This window comes from Coregonus lavaretus (genome assembly GCF_964263955.1).
Source record: "Coregonus lavaretus genome assembly, chromosome: 25".
NCBI lineage: Eukaryota > Metazoa > Chordata > Actinopteri > Salmoniformes > Salmonidae > Coregonus > Coregonus lavaretus.
The window spans coordinates 39,412,320-39,438,079 of NC_140012.1; the positions used below are offsets into that span (position 1 = coordinate 39,412,320).

Here is a 25,760-nt window from a genome sequence, read left to right on the forward strand (position 1 = left end):
AACTCAAGGCTGCAAACAAGTTGGGATGCAGCATTTAGAGAAATAACAAGGCTATTGATGTCGGATTTTTCAATGAAGTTGCCGATCAAAGTTCGGGTTTCCTCCCCAGCAAAAAACTTCTGCCATTTGTCCGGCTTCAACTTTAGTGTCTTTAAAGTCACGTTCTGTAAAAATGCAATCCTCTTATCTTCTCCCTCCATGTTATCCTACAGATTTTTGACAGCCACCGTCAGCTATTTGCTAGCTACCGTTAACTAGCTACGTTAGCTAGCTATTCCTAAATGTTCAGTGTATGTCAATCTTACCAGCTAACGTTAGCTAGCTAGCTAAACTACTAAACTTCAACTGACAAAACGTTGGAAATCAAATTTGAAATACATTCCTCGTGCTCAGAATGTTCACCCATTCCTAACGGTTTTTGTTCGGACTGTCAATCAGCGCTAAAGGCTCGAGCTATGGAATGTGGACCATATCACTGCTGTGTCCATAGTATTAGGTGGATCTCTATGGCTGTCTCTATTTGTGTCTCCTATGGCTGTCTCTATTTGTGTCTAGTGTGGTTAAACCCAATGGCAAAATCTCTAAAGTTCTGTGTTAACTTCACCTGTCAAGTCAAATATTAAACAAAGAAAGCAAATATGAGACTAGCATGAGATTTATTTCTGATAATCTGAAATCAAATAAACCAAAATATGATGACATAAACAAGCACAAACCTTTATGATACAAAACAAAACTTTACAATAAATTATATGCATTATTGATAAATAAACGAATCTAATTCAAGCTTGATTTACATTTAATAATTGCTGATTAATTTATCTGCCAATGAAAAACAAAAACACAGCCCTCCAAAGGGCACATTGATGACAGAAATGCATCTCTCTGATAACACATTTGTAACAGACAGCATACAACTGTATAATAACACTGTAATAAGGTCTTAATAAAAAAGAATCCTTCCCTGCAAACTTACTGCTGCTTCTGCAAAAGTACTTTTGTCACAGTATCAGAATAAGACACTGAATATTTCAACCTGAGCAAAGTGATATATTACGATCCTTTATGTTTCCCTCTCTTCTTCTTCATTTATTTATCCCCCTCCCTCCATGCCTCCTTCTTCCACATGGCTGTGCAGTTGTAGTAACAGAGGTATCAAAACAAACAACATTTTTTTTAAACGATTGAGCTGACTCAGCTCCCATATCTCACCCCTGGATCACTGACACAGCCCAATGACCCGGAAACATTTAACAAACACGGAAACAAACAACAAAGTATCATCTAGTATCATAAGGGGTGAGAAAGAGAGAGAGAGAGAGAGAGAGAGAGAGAGAGAGAGAGAGACAGTGAGAGAGAGACAGTGAGAGAGAGACAGTGAGAGAGAGAGACGATGAGAGAGAGAGAGTGAGAGCGAGACAGTGAGAGAGAGAGCGAGAGACAGCGAGAGAGAGAGAGACAGTGCGAGAGAGAGAGAGACAGTGAGAGAGAGAGAGAAACACAGTGAGAGAGAGAGAGACAGCGAGAGAGAGAGAGAGAGAGAGAGAGAGAGAGAGAGAGAGAGAGGAAACAGTGGTGGTTCGTTATGGGAACCATTCAGAAAGAGATTATGCTCTGTAGTAACGACAGCACTATGAGAAGAAGAGGTTTGTGTAAAAAGAGGTTAATGTCGCCTTCCTCTGTTCATTTTATCCCAAAGCAAAATATTGCATTATGTAACTTCCTGTAGAGGGCGCTGAAGGAGGAGGTCCAATCCTCTCTGCATCCTGATCTCCATCCCAAACCCGTGCCCCTTCAAAATCCTTCCCCTCCAGTGTTTGTGAATCTGAAGAAAGCAACATGTAATCAATATGATGACAGCTTCCACCTTTCAGACTGCTTTCTTATGTACACAGTTCCATGGGTCCTTTAGTTCAGGTCCATTGTCCATAGACACTGGGCTATAGAGTAGAGTGAGGCCTGCTTCTCCTGCTGAAGTGCTGGAGCATGGGTCTTTCCTACAGGCTAGTCAGAGCCGACACCTTCTTCTTCCGGGCTGCCAGCATCTCGTAGAAGGGGTCCCTGCTGATTGCTTTTCTACAGGGGAGAGAGGGAAGAGCAATATTGATTTCACATTTGGCTTGGGACTAGAGCAGGATTGTACATTTCAAGGATAGGACATGACGGAAGTAAGAGATAAGGGTTGTGTCCCAAAAATCTCTCCTTTCTCCCAAAGTGTGCACTTGTTCACTTTCCTTCATGGATATGAAAGGAAATGACTGGTATAAGTCCCCCTTGCCCTACACCAATCCAATGCTTTTACATTTGTGGGGAGTAGTGAATGTGTGTACACTTCAGAAAGACGGAGAGGTTATTGGGACAGCCAAGATCTCACTTGATGCTGGTGATCCATTCCTCCTTCTCCTCGGCTGTGGGGGCGGAGATTCGATAGAAGGTGTGGTTGCCCTGGACAACGCGTCCGTCCGCCTCGGTCTTACACGCCTTGATCACCTGATCCTTGTGGTCCGGGATGAACAGCTCAAAACAGTTCTGAGAGAGAGCGAGAGAAAGAGAGAATGGGGGAGAGAGAGAGAGAGAGAGGTGTGACTCAGGGGCTTCTAAAATGAAACTGGCAGGAGAAAGAGCACAGGAAAAGAGAAAGAGAGAGAGAGAGAGAGAGAGAGAGACGGAGAGAGAGAGAGAGAGGGGGAGAGAGAGAGACAGATAGAGAGAGAGAGAAAGAGAGAGAGAGAGAGGGGTGGAGAGAGAGAGAGAGAGAGAGACAGAGAGAGAGAGAGAGAGAGAGTAACTTACTGGTTTCTTAGAGTCGTCCACCTCTCTAATACTAAGATTCTCCAGAGGGATGATACCCCTAGGCTCCTTATCCTGGAGGGAGAGGGGGAGAGTAGAGAAGGTTACAGCTCATAATTGGTATATTGAAAGCAATGGAGAAAAAGCATGACAGAAAAAGAGCGAGGAATAGAAAGAGAGAAAGAGCAACTCACAGTAGTGTACTCAAAGTAGTACAGGCAGTTGTCTGTGAGGATGAACCATCGTCTCTTCCACGTCTTCACACGCCCTCCTGAGGGGGTTAAAGGTCAGAGTTAAATCAGGATTCATAAGATCACAGGGTTAGAAGAAGCTAAATGCACAGATTAAAGTTGCCCCTAGACACTCCAGACAGACGGTAGCACAGACATTAGCCAGTACCAGGCAGGAGCATATGGGCGTGTTCCAGGTCATCTTTAATGCAATCATGCTTCTCAGAAGGCACATCATGACGGCAACAAAGTCGACCATGAACGCAATGCATTAGATGAGATGTTGATTGGATGGTAGGGTTAGGTTTAAAGGTTGTTTGCGTTTAGAGGTTGATACCCTTAGACCTCACAGCATGAGCAAAACAGAGCAGATAAAATAGCATCTTGCCAACAATTAAACACCATTTCATTCTTTATAATGAAATCATAGTTAACAGTAGGTTTTAATTGGACAGAGCGGTGGGTAGTATGGCAGAGTTTAGGGAAGCAGCGCCATGAAGCCAAGGACATACACGCTGGGGAGGGTAAAGCTTCCAATCCAGACATATATTACATACCTCCTGGAGACCAAAATCACCCAAACAAAACAAATGAAGAAAAAAGACAAAAGAAACTACATTAAGCCATAAATCATTTTACTCATTTTATACCATAATTAGGCTATATTCTATACTGAACAAAAATAGAAACGCAACATGCAACAATTTCAACAATTTTACTGAGTTACAGTTCATATAATGAAATCAGTCAATTTAAATAAATGTATTAGGCCCTAATCTATGGATTTCACATGACTGGGCAGGGGCGCAGCCCTGGGTGGACCTGGGAGGGCATAGGCCCACCCACTGGGGAGCCAGGCCCAGCAAAAAGGGCTTTATTACAAACAGAAATATTCCTCAGTTTCATCAGCTGTCCGGGTGGCTGGTCTCAGACAATCGTGCAGGTGAAGAAGCCGGATGTGGAGGTCCTGGGCTGGCGTGGTTACACTTGGTCTGCAGTTGTGAGGCTGGTTGGACGTACTGCCAAATTCTCTAAAATGACGTTGGAGGCGGCTTATGATAGAGAAATAACATTACATTCTCTGGCAACAGCTCTGGTGGACATTCCTGCAGTCAGCATGCCAATTGCACGCTCCCTCAAAACTTGAGACATCTGTGGCATTGTGTTGTGTGACAAAACTGCACATTTTACAGCGGCCTTTTATTGTCTCCAGCACAAGGTGCACCTGTGTAATGATCATGCTGTTTAATCAGCTTCTTGATATGCCACATATGTCAAGTGGATGGATTATCTTGGCAAAGGAGAAATGCTCACTAACAGGGATATAAGCAAATTTGTGCACAACATTTTAGAGAAATAAGCTTTTTGTGCATATGGAACATTTCTGGGATTTTTTATTTCAGCTCTTGAAACATGGGACCAACACTTTACATGTTGCATTTATATTTTGGTTCAGTATGTATGACTGAGAAGACCAAACTGGAGAGTGTAGGTATGTATCTGTCCACCAGGGGGAGCAGTTGCAGCATCAATAAAACTGGCTGTCCTGTTCTCTACTGGATTTACTGTAAACTGCTAAATTGACTCTCACCTAGTTTGAGCAGCCAGCCCTCCCGGTCGGGGTTGAAAAAAGTGTGTGTGAGGTCGTTCCCATCATCCTCTGGGATCTTAAAGGGTTCATTCTTTATACTCTCATACAGGTTCTACAGAGAGAGAAAGGAATGGAAGGAAAGAAGGAGAGAGAGAGAGAGAGAGAGAGAGAGAGAGAGAGAGAGAGAGAGAGAGAGAGAGAGAGAGAGAGAGAGACAGAGAGAGAGAGGGAGAGAGACAGACAGAGACAGAGACAGAGACAGAGACAGAGAGAGAGAGAGAGAGAGAGAGACAGAGAGAGAGAGACAGACAGAAACAGAGACAGAGACAGAGAGAGAGAGAGAGAGAGAGACAACAAGAGAAAGAGCAAGAGAGACATCATTAGACGTTTGATGCAAACACAGGATGGTGGTATACTACAATTGAAGCTAGATCTACTCAGGGTTTTCTAAAGCTAACCAGCTTCACATTTCAGCTCAGGCTTCATCCGTACTACGACGTTGGATATTGCTCGTCCACCTGCCGCTAACTCTAGCAGGCTTGTAACTGTGCATGCATGTCTCACGTGGCTAGTGGAACGCTAAACTCTCATTGAGATAATGCTGAAACATCAATCAATGGGTGAGTCAGTGTCACATTTTCATTTGTGCCAAAATCAAAATGAAAGAAAAGTTATCTAGCAAATTTAGCAGGCTATGGTGTGAAATAGGCTTGTTGAAGTGCAGTCTTTCTTTTATTACGTACCGTTAATGCTGTCTTTGGTGTGCTTATCATGAGCACCTTTTTTTATGAAATAAAATTATTAAAAGAGATTCTCCGGTACTTTTGTATACTTTTTAGCCAGTAGTTCTGTAAGTAGCACCAAAAGTGGTCTCCGAAAATGTGAGGGGCTGAAGCTCATTGGCTAGAACTCTAATTGCTAGGGGGCCAGCCCACGTGGGGGGAAATGTAGGGAAAATGGTACGGCACAGCTTCAAGAAAACAGTCACTTTCAAACTAGGGATTTCGTGGCTAATTGGGGTAAGACAGTAATTCTGCTAATAGATGACGCATGGATGAACCACACATTGACACATCCAGCCCAAAGCGGGAGGTTTAAAAAATACTTTCTTAGTCGCCAATGTATCGGATGTCTTTAAGTTATGAACAAGTTTTTACTGTGCCTGAAGTTTCAAATGCATTCTGTCATTACTAAATGTGTAATGTGACAGGCATTTTAACATTACTATTTTTTAACACACAAAAAAACATTTAATTAATAACATATTCAAATGAAGGGGATGATGATGCAATCTTTGCGAGAGGGAGGGAATCTGATTTCATTGGTCCTCAACTCGCAGCACACACACTTCATTCAGCATAAATTAAGTTAGCCATGAGTTAGCCCGCTTGGGAGCAGGTTAGTTCTGAAGGATTCGTTGCCATAGAAATTGACCTGGCTAAAAGGTGAGCCACTTTCATGGTACTGGTTATCCCGAGTTGAACTCAGAACTGACCAAAGTTACCTCGCTAACTCCTCAAACCACGTACGTAGTATAGGGCTCAGGTGCTCAGCCGATCCTAGTATACTATAGATGGAGGGACGAAGAAACAGGCATAGAAAAAGGAAAAGGGAGAGAGAGAGAGAGAGAGAGAGAGAGAGAGAGAGAGAGAGCTTGGTAGAAGGATAGAGGGATGGAGAGAGTGATGGGGGGAGATGGAGAGATACAGAGCGATAATTACCCTGAGTAGGTCCTCAGGTAAGTCTCCGCCATCGTTGATTCCTCTGTTCATGGCAGTGAATCTCTGGTGGGAGGGTTTGTCCTTCACATTGGGGTTATGGAGACTGGTGTTCAGCATGATCACAGCAAACGACAACACATAACACGTATCTGGAACACAGAGAGGGACGGGAAGGTCAGTGTGAGTGTGAGCGTGCGTGCGTACGTGCGTGTGTGTGTGTGGTGGCCTTTCTATACCGCTGTGCTGGAAGACTCCAGGGTTACAGTGACAGTATCGCTGGGCGAACGCCTCCATCATGCGGTCGATCTTCTGGGCTTCACCTGGCAACCGGAAACTCCACAGGAACTGCCTGGGGGAGAGGACACGCAAACATAAGAGTGTGTGGTTGTGTGTGGTAAGTGTGTGTGTGTGTGTGGACCAGAAGTCCCCACAAGAATAGTAAACAAACAAAAATGTGACGAACTGGGGACATTTTGTTGGTCCCCACAAGGTCAAATGCTATTTCTAGGGGGGTTAGGGTTAGGGTTAAGGTTAGGAGCTAGGGTTAGTTTTAGTGTTAGGGTTAGGAGCTAGGGTTAGGTTTTTGGGTTAAGGTTAGGGTAAGAGTACGGGTTAGGGTTAGGGAAAATAGGATTTTGAATGGGACTGAATTGCGTGTCCCCACAAGGTTAGCTGTACAAGACTGTGTGTGTGTGTGTGTATATATATATATATAGTGGGGGAAAAAAGTATTTAGTCAGCCACTAATTGTGCAAGTTCTCCCACTTAAAAAGATGAGAGAGGCCTGTAATTTTCATCATAGGTACACGTCAACTATGACAGACAAAATGAGAGAAGAAAATCCAGAAAATCACATTGTAGGATTTTTTATGAATTTATTTGCAAATTATGGTGGAAAATAAGTATTTGGTCAATAACAAAAGTTTCTCAATACTTTGTTATATACCCTTTGTTGGCAATGACACAGGTCAAACGTTTTCTGTAAGTCTTCACAAGGTTTTCACACACTGTTGCTGGTATTTTGGCCCATTCCTCCATGCAGATCTCCTCTAGAGCAGTGACGTTTTGGGGCTGTCGCTGGGCAACACGGATTTTCAACTCCCTCCAAAGATTTTCTATGGGGTTGAGATCTCGAGACTGGCTAGGCCACTCCAGGACCTTGAAATGCTTCTTACGAAGCCACTCCTTCGTTGCCCGGGCGGTGTGTTTGGGATCATTGTCATGCTGAAAGACCCAGCCACGTTTCATCTTCAATGCCCTTGCTGATGGAAGGATGTTTTCACTCAAAATCTCACGATACATGGCCCCATTCATTCTTTCCTTTACACGGATCAGTCGTCCTGGTCACTTTGCAGAAAAACAGCCCCAAAGCATGATGTTTCCACCCCCATGCTTCACAGTAGGTATGGTGTTCTTTGGATGCAACTCAGCATTCTTTGTCCTCCAAACACGACGAGTTGAGTTTTTACCAAAACGTTCTATTTTGGTTTCATCTGACCGTATGACATTCTCCCAATCCTCTTCTGGATCATCCAAATGCACTCTAGCAAACTTCAGACGGGCCTGGATATGTACTGGCTTAAGCAGGGGGACACGTCTGGCACTGCAGGATTTGAGTCCCTGGCAGCGTAGTGTGTTACTGATGGTAGGCTTTGTTACTTTGGTCCCAGCTCTCTGCAAGTCATTCACTAGGTCCCTCCGTGTGGTTCTGGGATTTTTGCTCACCGTTCTTGTGATCATTTTGATCCCACGGGGTGAGATCTTGCGTGGAGCCCCAGATCGAGGGAGATTATCAGTGGTCTTGTATGTCTTCCATTTCCTAATAATTGCTCCCACAGTTGATTTCTTCAAACCAAACTGCTTACCTATTGCAGATTCAGTCTTCCCAGCCTGGTGCAGGTCTACAATTTTGTTTCTGGTGTCCTTTGACAGCTCTTTGGTCTTGGCCATAGTGGAGTTTGGAGTGTGACTGTTTGAGGTTGTGGACAGGTGTCTTTTATACTGATAACAAGTTCAAACAGGTGCCATTAATACAGGTAACGAGTGGAGGACAGAGGAGCCTCTTAAAGAAGAAGTTACAGGTCTGTGAGAGCCAGAAATCTTGCTTGTTTGTAGGTGACCAAATACTTATTTTCCACCATAATTTGCAAATAAATTCATTAAAAATTCTACAATGTGATTTTCTGGAAAAAAAAATCTCAATTTGTCTGTCATAGTTGACGTGTAGCTATGATGAAAATTACAGGCCTCTCATCTTTTTAAGTGGGAGAACTTGCACAATTGGTGGCTGACTAAATACTTTTTTCCCCCACTGTATATATTCCCTTCACAGAACAGCACAAACTGGCTCTAACCAGAATAGAAAGAGGAGTGGGAGGCCCCGGTGCACAACTGAGCAAGAGCACAAATATATTAGTGTCTAGTTTGAGAAAAAGACACCTCACAGGTCCTCAACTGGCAGCTTCATTAAATAGTACCTGCAAAATACCAGTGTCAACGTCAACAGTGAAGAGGCGACTCCGGGATGCTGACCTTCTAGGCAGAGTTGCAAAGAAAAAGCAATTTCTCAGACTGGCCAATAAAAATAAAAGATTAAGATGGGCAGTCTGAGATATGGCTTTTTCTTTACAACTCTGCCTAGAAGGTCAGCATCCCGGAGTCGCCTCTTCACTGTTGACGTTGAGACTGGTGTTTTGCAGATACTATTTAATGAAGCTGCCAGTTGAGGACCTGTGAGGTGTCTGTTTCTCAAACTAGACACTAATGTATTTGTGCACTTGCTCAGTTATGCACCGGGGCCTCCCACTCCTCTTTCTATTCTGGTTAGAGCCAGTTTGCGCTGTTCTGTGAAGGGAGTAGTACACAGCGTTGTACGAAATCTTCAGTTTCTTGGCAATTTCTTGCATGGAATAGCCTTCATTTCTCAGAACAAGAATAGAATGACGAGTTTCAGAAGAAAGTTATTTGTTTCTGGCCATTTTGAGCCTGTAATCGAACCCACAATTGCTGATGCTCCAGATACTCAACTAGTCTCAAGAAGGCCAGTTTTATTGCTTCTTTAAAATCAGCACAACAGTTTTCAGCTGTGCTAACATAATTGCAAAAGGGTTTTCTAATGATCAATTAGCCTTTTAAAATGATAAACTTGGATTAGCAAACACAACGTGCCACAGGACCGATGGTTGCTGATAATGGGCCTCTGTACGCCTATGTAGATATTCCATAAAAAAATCAGCCGTTTCCAGCTACAATAGCCATTTACAACATTAACAATGTCTACACTGTATTTCTGATCAATTTGATGTTATTTTAATGAACAAAAAATTTGCTTTTCTTTCGAAAACAAGGACATTTCTAAGTGACCCCAAACTTTTGAACGGTGGTGTATATATTTATATATATATATATATATATATATATATATATATATATATATATATATATATATATATGTGTGTGTGTGTGTGTTACCTGAGGGCCTGGACCAGGTTAAGGTCATTAAACTCATGCAGCTCCACAAAGGCTTGTAGAACCTCAAGATTGAAATCCTCTCTACAGAAACACATACAGACAAACAGTATTTAGGTGTATAGCCATAAAAGCAAATAGATCAGGGTCGCGTTCAGTAGGGAATACTGTAGCTAAATGTTTTGAAACTGAAAAGTAGTGTTTCTTATTGGACAAGTTCACGCAGTTTCTTCGTGTTTCATTCCATATCAGAATGTTTCTTGCCAACTGAACAGGACCCAGGTTAGTTAAGGAGATTTATCAGAGAACAGCTCTGCAACCAGAAACATACCCAAATATAATCTAATAGATTAAATCTATAAACTCCTAATCCTTGCCTCCTCTCTGTGGCCAGCACATGTGTGTCCCCAGACAGAATGGGTCAAATCAATATCACTGAGTTGAGAATGCATTAACCCAGGGTTTCCCAACCCCCCCCCCCTCCCCGCTCACACACACACACACACACGTTTCTCACCTCTCCCCCAGATAGTCTCCGATGGCAGTCTTGTTTAGCCCCTCCCCTTTATAGAGGAACTGGGCAATGACGTCGCTGGTGTTCTTCAGCAGACCGCTGTCAATCAAAAACCGGATCCCCTGATTGATGGTACACACAGCCAATCAGAACACAGAACCACAGCACCAATCACAGCACAGAGTGGGGGATAGAGGCTGGTTTACGATTGGGTTTCACCTTCTTGGGGTCCATGTTGAACTTCTTGCACCCCATGGACACCTGCTTGTTTCTCTGCATGCTTTTCCTACAGATATGACAGTCATTAAAGCGGAACTGACAGCGTTTTAGCAACATGAAATCTTATTAAAATCTGTTCATATACACCCCCAGGTAGAATATGACACCTTTTTTTTACATTTTCTGACAAGCGAGCGCTTAAATATAGTCATTTTCACATTCTCATAAATGTTTAGAATGTTTGGTAATGATGTACAGTAAGGCATTTGTGAAAATTCTATATCAATATAGATTGGGAAAGAGGCCGTTGGTTGGACAATTAATATAGACACTGCAGTTAATAAAACCTAATGAAAACATCTGTCTTGTCCAGGACCGGAGTCTATGCAGACCGGTGTGCCATAGCCAATCAGAGCTACCGTAGGCCTTTTTGCAAACAAGCCATTTGCCACATGGGCCTGCCATCATTCACTTTGACCTGGACTGTGTGTTTACAGGCAGTAGCAACAGCACGACTTTAGATCATTAGAAAGCATTCGCCAAAAGCCACAAAATACACCTGAATGGATTTCTGCAAATATGTACACTGAACAAAAATATAAAACGCAACATGTAAAGTGTTGGTCCCATGTTTCATTAGCTGAAATAAAAGATCCCAGAAATTGTTCACGCACAAAAAAGCTTATTTCTCTAAAATTGTCCACAAATTTGATTACATCCCTGTTAGTGAGCATTTCTCCTTTGTCCAGATAATCCATCCACCTGACAGGTGTGACATATAAAGAAGCTGATTAAACAGCATGTTCATTACACAGGTGCACCTTGTGCTGGGACAATAATAGGCCACTAAAAAGGCCACTACCATAAACTGCCTCCAATGTCGTTTTAGAGAATTTGGCGGTACGTCCAACCAGCATCACAACTGCAAACCACGTGTAACCATGCCAGCCCAGAACCTCCACTTTCAGCTTTTTCACCTGCAGGACCGAGTTTGGGAAACCCTGGATTAGCATTCTCAACTCAGTGATATTGATTTGGCCCATTCTGTCTGGACACACACATGTGCTGGCCACAGAGAGGAGGCAAGGATTAGGAGATTATAGATTTAAACACAGCTGATGAAACTGTTGGTTTGCACAACCAAATCATTTCTGTACAAACTGTCAGAAACCGTCTCAGGGAAGCTCATCTGCGTGCTCGTCATCCTCACCAGGGTCTTGACCTGACTGCAGCTCGGCGTCGTAACTGACTTCAGTGGGCAAATGCTCACCTTCGATGGCAACTGGCACATTGGAAAAGTGTGCTCGTCACAGATTAAACCCGGTTTCCACTGTACGGGGCAGATGGCAGACACAATTCCTGGAAGCTGAAAATGTCCCAGTTCTTCCATGGCCTGCATACTCACCAGATGTCACCCATTGAGCTTGTTTGGGATGCTCTGTATCGACGTGTATGACAGCTTGTTCCAGTTCCCGCCATAATCCAGTAACTTCGCACAGGAGTGGGACAACAATTCCTGATCAATTCTATGCAAAGGAGATGTGTCGCGCTGCATGAGGCAAATGGTCACACCAGATACTGACTGACTGTTTTCTGATCCACGTCTCTACTTTGTTTTTAAGGTATCTGTGATCAACAGATGTATCTCTGTATTCCCAATCATGTGAATTCCAAAAATTAGGGCCTAATTTATTTATTTCAATAGACAGATTTTTCTTATATGAACTGTAACTCAGTAAAATCTTTGAAATTGTTGCATGTTGCATTTATATTTTTGTTTGTGTAAATATCACAGGAGTCCTCTAACATTTGGGAACTTTACAGTCCTATTGATCAAACAACCATGAAAAGGTAGGCTCTCTCTCTCCCTCAGTTATGCCCATTAACAAGATCAACAACTAATGATAGCCAGAGCGAGGGCTACCAGAGCGAGAGCCAGCATTCAACACACATAATGCATAGCGAATTTAATGTTTAATAAAATTATCGAAACCGAAATTGAAAATCGTGATTATTTTTAAATAATCGAACCGAAACGACTTCAAAAATAACTAATCGCTCAGCACTAGGCCTTTAGAACACTATAACGCCTTTGTAAACCATTCATAAAGCTTTTATACACACTTTATAGATAGTCCTTTTGTACATTTTATAGGGCACAAACATTAAGGACACCTTCCTAATATTGAGTCGTCCCCCCCCTTTTTTGCCCTCAACTCGTCGGGGCATGGACTCTACAAGGTGTCGAAAGCTTTCCACAGAGATGCTGGTCCATGATGATTCCAATGCTTCCGACAGTTGTGTCAAGTTGGCTGGATGTCCTTTGGGTGATGGACCATTCTTGATACACATGGGAAACTGTTGAGCATGAAAAACCCAGCAGCGTTGCAGTTCTTGACACACTCAAACCGGTGCGCCTGGCACCTACCACCATACCCCGTTCAAAGGCACTTTGACTCTTTTGTCTTGCCCATTCACCCTCTGAATGGCACACATACACAATCCATGTCTCAATTGTCTCGAGGCTTAAAAATCGTTATTTAATTTATAGAGTCATATTATGAGCTCTAAAGACGTCATACATGTTATTAACACCATCACTCAATTAACAGCCCCATTCACCCATTTAGGTGTCTGTAGCCTTGGGGCGACCACTGTCCCAGACCCATCAATGTCTTCGAGGAGAGACACACACACACACACACATTATTACCAATACTATGGGTCAGTGGGTGGGGAGGTCAGGGACACTTCACTAAGGATGATTCTACTCCCTCCCCCAACACCCACAGCCATCACCCCGGTGTCTACTCCCTCCCCCAACACCCACAGCCATCACCCCGGTGTCTACTCCCTCCCCCAACACCCACACCCATCACCACGGTGTCTACTCCCTCCCCCAACACCCATCACCACTGTGTCTACTCCCTCCCCCAACACCCACACCCATCACCACGGTGTCTACTCCCTCCCCCAACACCCATCACCACGGTGTCTACTCCCTCCCCCAACACCCATCACCACGGTGTCTACTCCCTCCCCCAACACCCACACCCATCACCACTGTGTCTACTCCCTCCCCCAACACCCATCACCACGGTGTCTACTCCCTCCCCCAACACCCATCACCACTGTGTCTACTCCCTCCCCCAACACCCACACCCATCACCACGGTGTCTACTCCCTCCCCCAACACCCACACCCATCACCACTGTGTCTACTCCCTCCCCCAACACTATCACATCTACTCCCTCCCCCAACACCCACACCCATCACCACGGTGTCTACTCCCTCCCCCAACACCCATCACCACGGTGTCTACTCCCTCCCCCAACACCCATCACCACTGTGTCTACTCCCTCCCCCAACACCCATCACCACGGTGTCTACTCCCTCCCCCAACACCCACACCCATCACCACTGTGTCTACTCCCTCCCCCAACACCCATCACCACGGTGTCTACTCCCTCCCCCAACACTATCACATCTACTCCCTCCCCCAACACCCACACCCATCACCACTGTGTCTACTCCCTCCCCCAACACTATCACATCTACTCCCTCCCCCAACACCCATCACCACGGTGTCTACTCCCTCCCCCAACACCCATCACCACGGTGTCTACTCCCTCCCCCAACACCCATCACCACGGTGTCTACTCCCTCCCCCAACACCCACAGCCATCACCACAGTGTCTACTCCCTCCCCCACGGTGTCTACTCCCTCCCCCAACACCCACAGCCATCACCACTGTGTCTACTCCCTCCCCCAACACCCACACCCATCACCACGGTGTCTACTCCCTCCCCCAACACCCATCACCACGGTGTCTACTCCCTCCCCCAACACCCACACCCATCACCACGGTGTCTACTCCCTCCCCCAACACCCATCACCACGGTGTCTACTCCCTCCCCCAACACCCATCACCACGGTGTCTACTCCCTCCCCCAACACCCACACCCATCACCACGGTGTCTACTCCCTCCCCCAACACCCATCACCATGGTGTCTACTCCCTCCCCCAACACCCATCACCATGGTGTCTACTCCCTCCCCCAACACCCATCACCACGGTGTCTACTCCCTCCCCCAACACCCATCACCACGGTGTCTACTCCCTCCCCCAACACCCATCACCACGGTGTCTACTCCCTCCCCCAACACCCACACCCATCACCACGGTGTCTACTCCCTCCCCCAACACCCACACCCATCACCACGGTGTCTACTCCCTCCCCCAACACCCACACCCATCACCATGGTGTCTACTCCCTCCCCCAACACCCATCACCATGGTGTCTACTCCCTTCCCCAACACCCATCACCACGGTGTCTACTCCCTCCCCCAACACCCATCACCACGGTGTCTACTCCCTCCCCCAACACCCACACCCATCACCACGGTGTCTACTCCCTTCCCCAACACCCATCACCACGGTGTCTACTCCCTCCCCCAACACCCATCACCACGGTGTCTACTCCCTCCCCCAACACCCACACCCATCACCACGGTGTCTACTCCCTTCCCCAACACCCATCACCACGGTGTCTACTCCCTCCCCCAACACCCATCACCACGGTGTCTACTCCCTCCCCCAACACCCATCACCACGGTGTCTACTCCCTCCCCCAACACCCACACCCATCACCACGGTGTCTACTCCCTCCCCCAACACCCACACCCATCACCACTGTGTCTACTCCCTTCCCCAACACCCATCACCACGGTGTCTACTCCCTCCCCCAACACTATCACATCTACTCCCTTCCCCAACACCCATCACCACGGTGTCTACTCCCTCCCCCAACACCCACACCCATCACCACACAAAGGGTACAACACACACAGTACATACAGTCCATTACTCAGTAGAGTTGCACACAATTACACACAAACACAAAGGCAATAACAGGACATGGAAACACACACACACACCTCTCTTTGGTAATGCCCAGGTTGTCAATTTCATTCGGCACTTCTGCTATCTCATCCTTCAGCCTCTAGATGGAGGGAGAGAGAGAGAGATATTGAGAGAGCGAGAGAGAGAGAGAGAGACGGAGAAATAGAGAGAGCGAGACAGAGAGAGAGAAAGGGAGAGAGGATGAGTGTATGGTACAGTTAGATCTCTTTGATCTATCAGTCACTCAATCACAAACACACCAGAGAAATTTGACCCTCCCTCAATCCCACAGAGCAGCTTTGATCCATCTTCAGATAATACTAATACCCAAGGCACTAAAAGGGAGGGGGGGAGGAATAAAGGCGAGAGCGAGAGAGAAGAGAAGAGAAAGAGAGAGAAGTTTGTGTAATTGGCGTATGGATGGAGTGTCTTTATAAGAAGTAAACCAACTGTGAAATATCTGCTTCTGAACAAGAGGTTTCCAGGGTTCTGACAGGAGACATACATGTACTATATATGTTGTGTAAGAGATTATAAGTGTAGGTAGTCCTCTGGGTTGTGTGCAGAGTGAGTAAATCTTCTACAGATGGTCCCCCACAGGGAACTGGTGCACCTTCTGCTAGCTGGGGTCAAACCAGACCAACCCTCCCTCCTCCAGCCCTCCCTCCCTCCATACCTACACCCCTCCATCCACCCCTCTCTTCACCTGACCCAGAGCTACAATCCCCTGCTTTCTTTGCCCTTTACACCAGTTTAACACATTTGTTCCTCTCTCTAAGTCATATGCACTCTCGCTTTCCCTTTCACACACAAACACACCGTCCCGTTCAGGGTCAGGTTAGAGGGGCAGGTCAAAATCTAAACCCCTGATCGGCTAATCAGAGCCACTAAGATCAAAGACACATAAACAGAGAGATGAAACAAAGAGAAGGGGGGAGGCAGGACAAAAGAAAGGGATATGGAAGAAGAGAGATGAATGTAGAGAGGAGGAGGAGAGGGTATAGCGCTACACTACATGGCCAGAAGTATGTGGACACTCCTTCAAATTAGTGGATTCGGCTATTTCAGCCACACCCGTTGCTGACAGGTATATAAAAATCGGCAGTAGAAAGGCCTTACTGAAGAGCTCAGTGATTTTCAACGTGGCACCGTCATAGGATGCCACCTTTCCAACAAGTCAAATTACTGCCCTGCTAGAGCTGCCCCGGTCAACTGTAAGTGCTGTTATTGTGAAGTGGAAATGTCTAGGAGCAACAATGGCTCAGCCGCGAAGTGGCAGGCCACACAAGCTCACAGAACGGGACCACCAAGTGCTGAAGTGCGTAGCGCGTAAAAATGGTCTGTCCTCAGTTGCAACCCTCACTACCCAGTTCCAAACTGCCTATGGAAGCAACGTCAGCACAATAACTATTCGTCGGGAGCTTCATGAAATGGGTTTCCATGGCCGAGCAGCCGCACACACATGCCTAAGATCACCATGCGCAATGCCAAGTGTCGGTTGGAGTAGTGTAAAGCTCACCGCCATTGGAAACGGTTCTCTGGAGTGATCAATCACGCTTCACCATCTGGCAGTCCGGCGGACGAATCTGGGTTTGGGGGATGCAGGAGAACGCTACCTGCCCCAAAGCATACTGTAAAGTTTGGTGGAGGACGAATAATGGTCTGGGGCTGTTTTTCATGGTTCGGGCTAGGCCCCTTAGTTCCAGTGAAGGGAAATCTTAACGCTACAGCATACAATGACATTCTAGACGATTCTGTGCTTTCAACTTTGTGGCAACAGTTTGTGAAAGGCCCTTTCCTGTTTCAGCATGGCAATGCCACCGTGCTCAAAGCGAGGTCCATACAGAAATGGTTTGGGGGGGGAGTAGAAGTCAAACCCACTAATGAACTCAATGTCTTTACACAGCAGCACTGGGCAGAGGGCCTCAGAGCCGTGTAAGGGCAGAGAGCAGCACACACTCTTGCATTCAGATCCAGACATATACATACATACGTACGTACATATGCCCTCCCAGGCCCACCAATGGCTGCGCCCCTGCCCAGTCATGTGAAATCCATAGATTAGTGCCTAAATAATTTATTTCAATTGACTGATTTCCTTATATGAACTGTAACTCATGTATGTGCGGAGGAGTATTTCTGTCTTTAATAAACCCCTTTTGTGGGGAAAAACTCATTCTGATTGGCTGGGCCTGGCTCCGCAGTGGGTCAAACTAGCTCCCAAGTAGGTGGGCCTATGCCCTCCCAGGCCCACCCATGGCTGCGCCCCTGCCCAGTCATGTAAAATCTATAGATTAGGGCTTCATTTATTTATTTCAATTGATTGATTTCCTTATATGAACTGTAATTCAGCAAAATCTTCGAAATTGTTGCATGATGCGTTTCTTAAATGGAAGAAGTTTGGAACTACCAACACCAAGACTCTTCCTAGAACTGGCCGTCCGGCCAAACTGAGCAATCGGGGGAGAAGGGCCTTGGTCAGGGAGGTGACAAAGAACCCGCTGGTCACTCTGACAGAGCTCCAGAGTTCCTCTGTGGAGATGGGAGAACCTTCCAGAAGGACAACCATCTCTGCAGCACTCCACCAATCAGGCCTTTATGGTAGAGTGGCCAGACGGAAGCCACTCCTCAGTAAAAGGCACATGACAGCCAGCTTGGAGTTTGCCAAAAGGCACCTAAAGGACTCTCAGACCATGAGAAACAAGATTCTCTATGATGAAATCAAGATTGAACTCTTTGGCCTGAATGCCAAGCGTCACGTGTGGAAGAAACCTGGCACCATCCCTACGGTGAAGCATGGTGGTGGCAGCATCATGCTGTGGGGATGTTTTTCAGCAGCAGGGACTGGGAGACTAGTCAGGATCGAGGGAAAGATGAACAGAGCAAAGTACAGAGAGATCCTTGATGAAAACCTGCTCCTGAGTGCTCAGGACCTCAGACTGGGGCGAAGGTTCACCTTCCAACAGGACAATGACCCTAAGCACACAGCCAAGACAATGCAGGAGTCTCTGAATGTCCTTGAATGGCCCAGCCAGAGCCCGGACTTGAACCCGATCAAACATGGAGAGACCTGAAAATAGCTGTGCAGCGACGCTCCCCATCCATCCTGACAGAGCTTGAGAGGTTCTGCAGAGAAGAATGGGAGGAACTCCCCAAATACAGGTGTGCCAAGCTTGTAGAGTCATACCCAAGAAGACTTCAGGCTGTAATCACTGCCAAAGGTGCTTCAACCAAGTACTGAGTAAAGGGTCTGAATACTTATGTAAATGTGATATTGACGTTTTTTATTCGAAAAAAATTTGTAAACATTTCAAATAACCTGTTTTTGCTTTGTCATTATGAGGTATTGTGTGTAGATTGATGAGGGGGAAAAAACAATTTAGTCCATTTTAGAATAAGGTTGTAACGTAACAAAATGTGGAAAAAGTCAAGGGGTCTGAATACTTTCCGAATGCACTGTATATACATACACATATATATATATATATATATATATATATATATATATACACACACACACACACACATATTCTACACACACACTATCCCATCGTAAGATCAAATTCTTCCAGGTCAGAAGGTAAACGCTGGGTATGGGAGAACTACAGTACACAAACACAGCCCTAGACAGAGCCTCATCTATCATGAAAGACATAATGCATTCTCTTCCTTCCCTCTCTCCCTTTATCTCCCTCTCTCATGACTGGTTAGTGAAAAGGGCATACTGTGCACTCAGAAATCAGGGGCCGGTGGTTGGTTAGGAGGAGGTCCTAATTCTTAGGACATGCAGTTCTTGGATGACACAATTCATTAAGCAATTGAAACGGCAGAGAGAGAGAAAGTTGACATTCCATAACATAATCAGCTGCTTTGCATTTGGCAGTAATGGTTTGAAAGTTCCAGCGGTTCACTACTCTGTGTATGTGACCTGTATGTCCTGCAGTAGTTCTTGTTTCCTGCGGCGGATGCTCTCCAACTCCTGTTTCTCCTCGGGACTCAGATCATCAGGTACTAAGAGGGAGGGAGAGAGAGAGAGAGAGAGAGAGAGAGAGAGGGGGGGGGGGGGGGGAGTGCAATATATTTGAGAGGAGAGAGAGAGATGGGGTGAAAATGAAGAGTGAGAGAGAGAGAGAGAGAGAGAGAGAGAGAGGGTGAAGGCAAGAGTGAGAATAACAGTGCTCTGGGTCACCATGGCAACACAGCCTACATCCATCAAAATAATACCACCCCAAACCCACCACCCTCCTAGCCACCGACTGGGGTGACACACACACACACCTTACAAACCAGCCCCATCCCCCTCTCCCTCTCCCCATCCCTCAAGCAACACACCAAGCACTCACAAGACCAACCCAACCCTCCCAGACACACACTCGGGCCTGAACAATATATGATAAGAGAAAGAGAGACCCACATGTCCATCAGGGAGGGAGAAAAGACACACCTGTTACACCATAGGGCAGCTGAAGTAGGCTGGAGCAGGAGACCAAAATATCAGCTCCCATTTTAAAACATTAGAGCCGAGAATAACATCTCACTTGTGCGAGCGTGCACACACACTCCCAAAACCCAGGTGATATTGCATCAAGGGAGGACAACAGGATAAAAATACAAGCTTCTTTTTTTTGTTTTTTTGTTTTTTCCCCCCTCTCTTCCTCCCTCTCCCCTCTCTCCCTTCCCTCCCTCTCTCTCTCCCTCCCTCCCCTCTCTCCTTCCCTCCCTCCCTCCCTCTCTAGTCCAGAGGTCAGTGTGTGTAATAGGACACCCTTTCATAGCTCTACTGGCTGTGTGGTTGCTGCACCTTCAACAACAAACACACTGTAGGCCTACCTCTGCCTGTTTACTGTCCTTACACACACACACACACACACACACAGTGGAGAAATATCCACAAAATGTAGAACCACAAGGTGGTAATTTAGGCTACTAAACATTAGTTGCAGACTTCTCCCGGTCTTATACAACATTGATTGAAGTGAACTGCTAAAGTTAGGCTATCTGATCAAATGTTCTCCATTTCATCTAAGGGTGCTTGCCTTGAGTTGCTAAATGTCCATTGGAGACTGGTGTGACGCGTCTTTTGTACACTTAGGCCTAGAACCCAACTAAGATGTGTGTGCATTATTTCTGACGAGGCATCGTATCAGAATAAGAGGTGCTGTAGCTCTGCTTGTGTTGCTGTTCTGTCCGGGGCATAGGCTCAGGAAGAGAACTGAGGGGTCAGAGAGTGAAAGTAAAGGGGGAGAGAGCAGAGTGAGTGAAGTTCAGATAGATAACCGAAGAACTGAAGCTACAGAGACGACCCACAACCAGCCCTGACATCTGGACTGAGCTGAAGGAGCTGAGAGACATGGTTCACAACATGGGAGCCATCGTGGTGGAGCAGCGAGTGGAGCTGAGGAACATGGAGGCCACAACGAGGGACAGTATTTCAGACTTAAATACCAGATTGACAGCCAGTGAGGTACAGGTGACAGATCGTAGAGTGGAGCTGAGTGTCACTAAGACTGAACTACTCTTCCATAAAGACAAGGTGTAGGAATTGGAGAAAGAAAACACAGGTAATACATTGTATATATTAAAAGTGTTCCAGAATGGCCTCCCGAGTGGCGCAGCGGTCTAAAGCACTGCATCTCAGTCCTGGAGGCGTCACTACAGACCAGGGTTCGATCCCAGGCTGTGTCACAACCGGCCGTGACCAGGAGTCCCGTAGGACGGCGCATGATTGTCCTTGTGGCGGGCCGGGCACCTGCAGGCTGACTTCGGTTGTCAGTTGAACGGCGTTTCCTCCAACACATTGGTGCAGCTGGCTTCCGGGTTAAGCGGGCGGGTGTTAAGGAGCGCGGTTTGGTGGGTCATGTTTCAGAGGATGCATGACTTGACCTTTGTCTCTCCCGAGCCCGTTGGGGAGTTGCAGCGATGAGACAAGATTGTAATTGAGAGAAAAAAGGGGGTAAAAAAATCAAATAAAAAAGTGTTCCAAAATAAATTATCATCTGGCTTATGTGAGCATTAAAACATTTCCATAATTTCAGCCCAAGCAGCTGAACTGTCAACCATGGGGGCTCACTGTTGCCCCTAGTGGCAGGTTTCCACGTCGTCAGACATGGATGGATGTCGAATACTGACTTGTATCACAGGTGACCTGCCTGAAATAATAGGCCTACACTTTAGTGATAGATTAGCAAACAAATAGATGACCTATACCAACTCCACTTATTTGCCCAGCCAGAGAATTAACCAACTATACAGAAAGAGGTTCAATGAAACAAAACCACATTGATTGATTAAGACAAGTCAAAGACTTTTGGTCGGGAGTAGATCTAGCCTACTAAGCGACTGCGAGTGAAAAGCAAAATAATCCACTTGTTAAGCTACATAACATCCTGGCTAAATGTTCTGATCAGTGCTAATAAATGAGCCAACTAGACAAGATGATCATGAGCAGCACTCAACTTAGCTAATATTACCACAGCCTAATTCTGTAATGAATGGGTTAATAGGATAACTAATGCTGTAATGAATGGGTTAATAGGATAACTAATGCTGTAATTAATGGGTTAATAGGATAACTAATACTGTGATGAATGGGTTAATAGGGTAACTAATACTGTGATGAATGGGTTAATAGGGTAACTAATGCTGTAATGAATGGGTTAATAGGGTAACTAATGCTGTAATGAATGGGTTAATAGGGTAACTAATACTGTGATGAATGGGTTAATAGGGTAACTAATGCTGTAATGAATGGGTTAATAGGGTAACTAATGCTGTAATGAATGGGTTAATAGGGTAACTAATACTGTGATGAATGGGTTAATAGGGTAACTAATACTGTGATGAATGGGTTAATAGGGTAACTAATGCTGTAATGAATGGGTTAATAGGGTAACTAATGCTGTAATGAATGGGTTAATAGGGTAACTAATACTGTGATGAATGGGTTAATAGGGTAACTAATACTGTGATGAATGGGTTAATAGGATAACTAATGCTGTAATGAATGGGTTAATAGGGTAACTAATGCTGTAATGAATGGGTTAATAGGGTAACTAATGCTGTAATGAATGGGTTAATAGGATAAATAATGCTGTAATGAATGGGTTAATAGGATAAATAATGCTGTAATGAATGGGTTAATAGGATAAATAATGCTGTAATTAATGGGTTAATAGGGTAACTAATGCTGTAATGAATGGGTTAATAGGATAAATAATGCTGTAATGAATGGGTTAATAGGATAAATAATGCTGTAATGAATGGGTTAATAGGATAAATAATGCTGTAATGAATGGGTTAATAGGGTAACTAATGCTGTAATGAATGGGTTAATAGGATAACTAATGCTGTAATGAATGGGTTAATAGGGTAAATAATGCTGTAATGAATGGGTTAATAGGATAACTAATGATGTAATGAATGGGTTAATAGGATAAATAATGCTGTAATGAATGGGTTAATAGGATAAATAATGCTGTAATGAATGGGTTAATAGGATAAATAATGCTGTAATGAATGGGTTAATAGGATAACTAATGCTGTAATGAATGGGTTAATAGGGTAACTAATTATGTAATGAATGGGTTAGTAGGGTAAATAATGCTGTAATGAATGGGTTAATAGGATAACTAATGCTGCAATGAATGGGTTAATAGGGTAAATAATGCTGTAATGAATGGGTTAATAGGATAAATAATGCTGTAATGAATGGGTTAATAGGGTAACTAATACTGTGATGAATGGGTTAATAGGGTAACTAATGCTGTAATGAATGGGTTAATAGGGTAACTAATGCTGTAATGAATGGGTTAATAGGGTAACTAATGCTGCAATGAATGGGTTAATAGGGTAAATAATGCTGTAATGGTAAAGAGTCTGTATGTTAAGGCCACTTGAAGTCTAAATTTGCCTATTCCCCCTCAGGACGCCGAAAAGATTTGGCATGGGTCCTCTGATCCTCAAAAAGTTATACAGCTGCACCATCGAGAGCATCCTGACTGGTTGCATCACTGCCTGGTATGGCAACTGCTCGGCCTCCGACCGCAAGGCACTACAGAGGGTAGTGCGTACGGCCCAGTACATCACTGGGGCCAAGCTTCCTGCCATCCAGGACCTCTACACCAGGCGGTGTCAGAGGAAGGCCCTAAAAATTGTCAATGACTCCAGCCACCCTAGTCATAGACTGTTCTCTCTGCTACCGCACGGCAAGCGGTACCGGAGCGCCAAGTCTAGGTCCAAAAGGCTTCTTAACAGCTTCTACCCCCAAGCCATAAGACTCCTGAACAGCTAATCAAATGGCTACCCGGACTATTTGCATTGTTCCCCCCCACCCCCTTTTTTACGCTGCTGCTACTCTCTGTTTATTATCTATGCATAGTCACTTTAACTCTACCTACAAGTACATATTACCTCAATTACCTCGACTAACCTGTGCCCCCGCACATTGACTCTATACCGGTACCCCCTGTATATAGCCTCGCTACTGTTATTTTACTGCTGCTGTTTAATTATTTTTTAGTTATCTATTTTTTACTTAACACTTATTTTTCTTAAAACTGCATTGTTGGTTAAGGGCTTGTAAGCAAGCATTTCACTGTAAGGTCTACACCTGTTGTATTCAGCGCATGTGACAAATAACATTTGATTTGATTTAAATGGATCCTCTTACTTCTATCAATAAACTTTTTTTTTTTTTTTTATAGAAGAATCATCTATTGTATTGTTGATATTTTACAATCAGCATTGACCTGATCAATTTGTTAAACTAGCTACTAGTATTTCACAGCAGTTCAATGTTTCTGGTGGGTATTGAGAAGGCTTGGGAGGGATAGTTTGGTTATATTGTGTAGTCTTGTCCATCCAGACACACACACGCAAGCATGCACACACTGTTCTGCCCACGCACTGATAAGAGCATACAGTTACTGTTGCATCTCTCAATCAGACCTTAACACACACACACACACCATAATGCGTTATCAGCTGATACAGTATGTACTATATTTTTGCTGGGTGTTTCCTGATGTCAAGAGGTGGCTGTTTCCTAGCAGTGTGAAGATAATATGAGCGGGAATAGGGGTCCAGACACTGTTACCAGTATAACACAGGTCCAGACATGGGTCTCTCCCAGTCCTCCCACTGTTACCAGTATAACACAGGTCCAGACATGGGTCTCTCCCAGTCCTCCCACTGTTACCAGTATAACACAGGTCCAGACATGGGTCTCTCCCAGTCCTCCCACTGTTAACAGTATAACATAGGTCCAGACATGGGTCTCTCCCAGTCCTCCCACTGTTACCAGTATAACACAGGTCCAGACATGGGTCTCTCCCAGTCCTCCCACTGTTACCAGTATAACAAAGGTCCAGACGCAGGTCTCTCACTCTTTATCCCGTCTACCAGTATCCACAGACCCCACTCACACACAGTCTCCACAGACCCCACTCACACACACAGTCTCCACAGACCCCACTCACACACAGTCTCCACAGACCCCACTCACACACAGTCTCCACAGACCCCACTCACACACAGTCTCCACAGACCCCACTCACACACAGTCTCCACAGACCCCACTCACACACACAGTCTCCACAGACCCCACTCACACACAGTCTCCACAGACCCCACTCACACACAGTCTCCACAGACCCCACTCACACACAGTCTCCACAGACCCCACTCACACACAGTCTCCACAGACCCCACTCACACACAGTCTCCACAGACCCCACTCACACACAGTCTCCACAGACCCCACTCACACACAGTCTCCACAGACCCCACTCACACACAGTCTCCAGTCTTGTCTACTTTACCAGTCGAATGACCTTCCCAGGTCCAGTCCCAGTAGCAGACACTTCTCAGTCCAGTCTAGTCCAGTCCTTGTCTAATCCAGTCTCGCAGTAGTAGTACTCTCTCAATAATAGTATAGTCCAGACTTCTCTCCCAGTACAGCAGACCGGTGTTAGCCTGGTTCTTCTGTCCCAGTGTAACCCACCAGTATCTCAGTCCAGCCCTGCAGTATAACCCAGACAATCCCAGTCCCTCTGATCCCTCCAGCACTCCTCTGGCCCTCCAATCCCGTGGTGCGATACTTAAATAACCAACACGGCCCCCCTCTCCCCTGCGACCAGGCAGACTGTCCTTAACCCTTAATTACCTGCCAAGCATACCATCTGTCTGTCACGTCACCACACTACCACAGGCTTGTAATCAGAGAGAGAGAGAGAGAGAGAGAGAGAGAGAGAGAGAGAGAGAGAGAGAGAGAGAGAGAGAGAGAGAGAGAGAGAGAGAGAGAGAGAGAGAGAGAGTGAGCGAGA

At 45.4% G+C, this 25,760-nt stretch overlaps 1 protein-coding gene across 2 annotated transcripts; it reads right to left on the reverse strand.

Annotated features, from left to right (window-relative positions):
* Positions 1-642: 642 nt before the first annotated feature.
* Positions 643-25,760, reverse strand: LOC311100691 (cytohesin-1-like). 2 transcript variants are annotated; one of them, XM_084141646.1, is made up of 13 exons: positions 25,601-25,760; positions 19,367-19,449; positions 15,474-15,538; positions 10,534-10,600; positions 10,318-10,436; positions 9,804-9,884; positions 6,569-6,681; positions 6,333-6,481; positions 4,612-4,723; positions 2,985-3,061; positions 2,794-2,865; positions 2,375-2,529; positions 643-2,076 (listed from the first exon to the last, which is right to left on the reverse strand). In XM_084141646.1, exons 1-13 carry the CDS (start codon positions 25,614-25,616, stop codon positions 1,998-2,000), a joined length of 1,188 nt encoding a protein of 395 aa, XP_083997772.1. In that variant the 5' UTR covers positions 25,617-25,760; the 3' UTR covers positions 643-1,997. The 2 variants fall into 2 exon arrangements, with proteins under 2 accessions (XP_083997772.1, XP_083997773.1); XM_084141647.1 differs by lacking the exon at positions 25,601-25,760 and adding an exon at positions 25,257-25,569.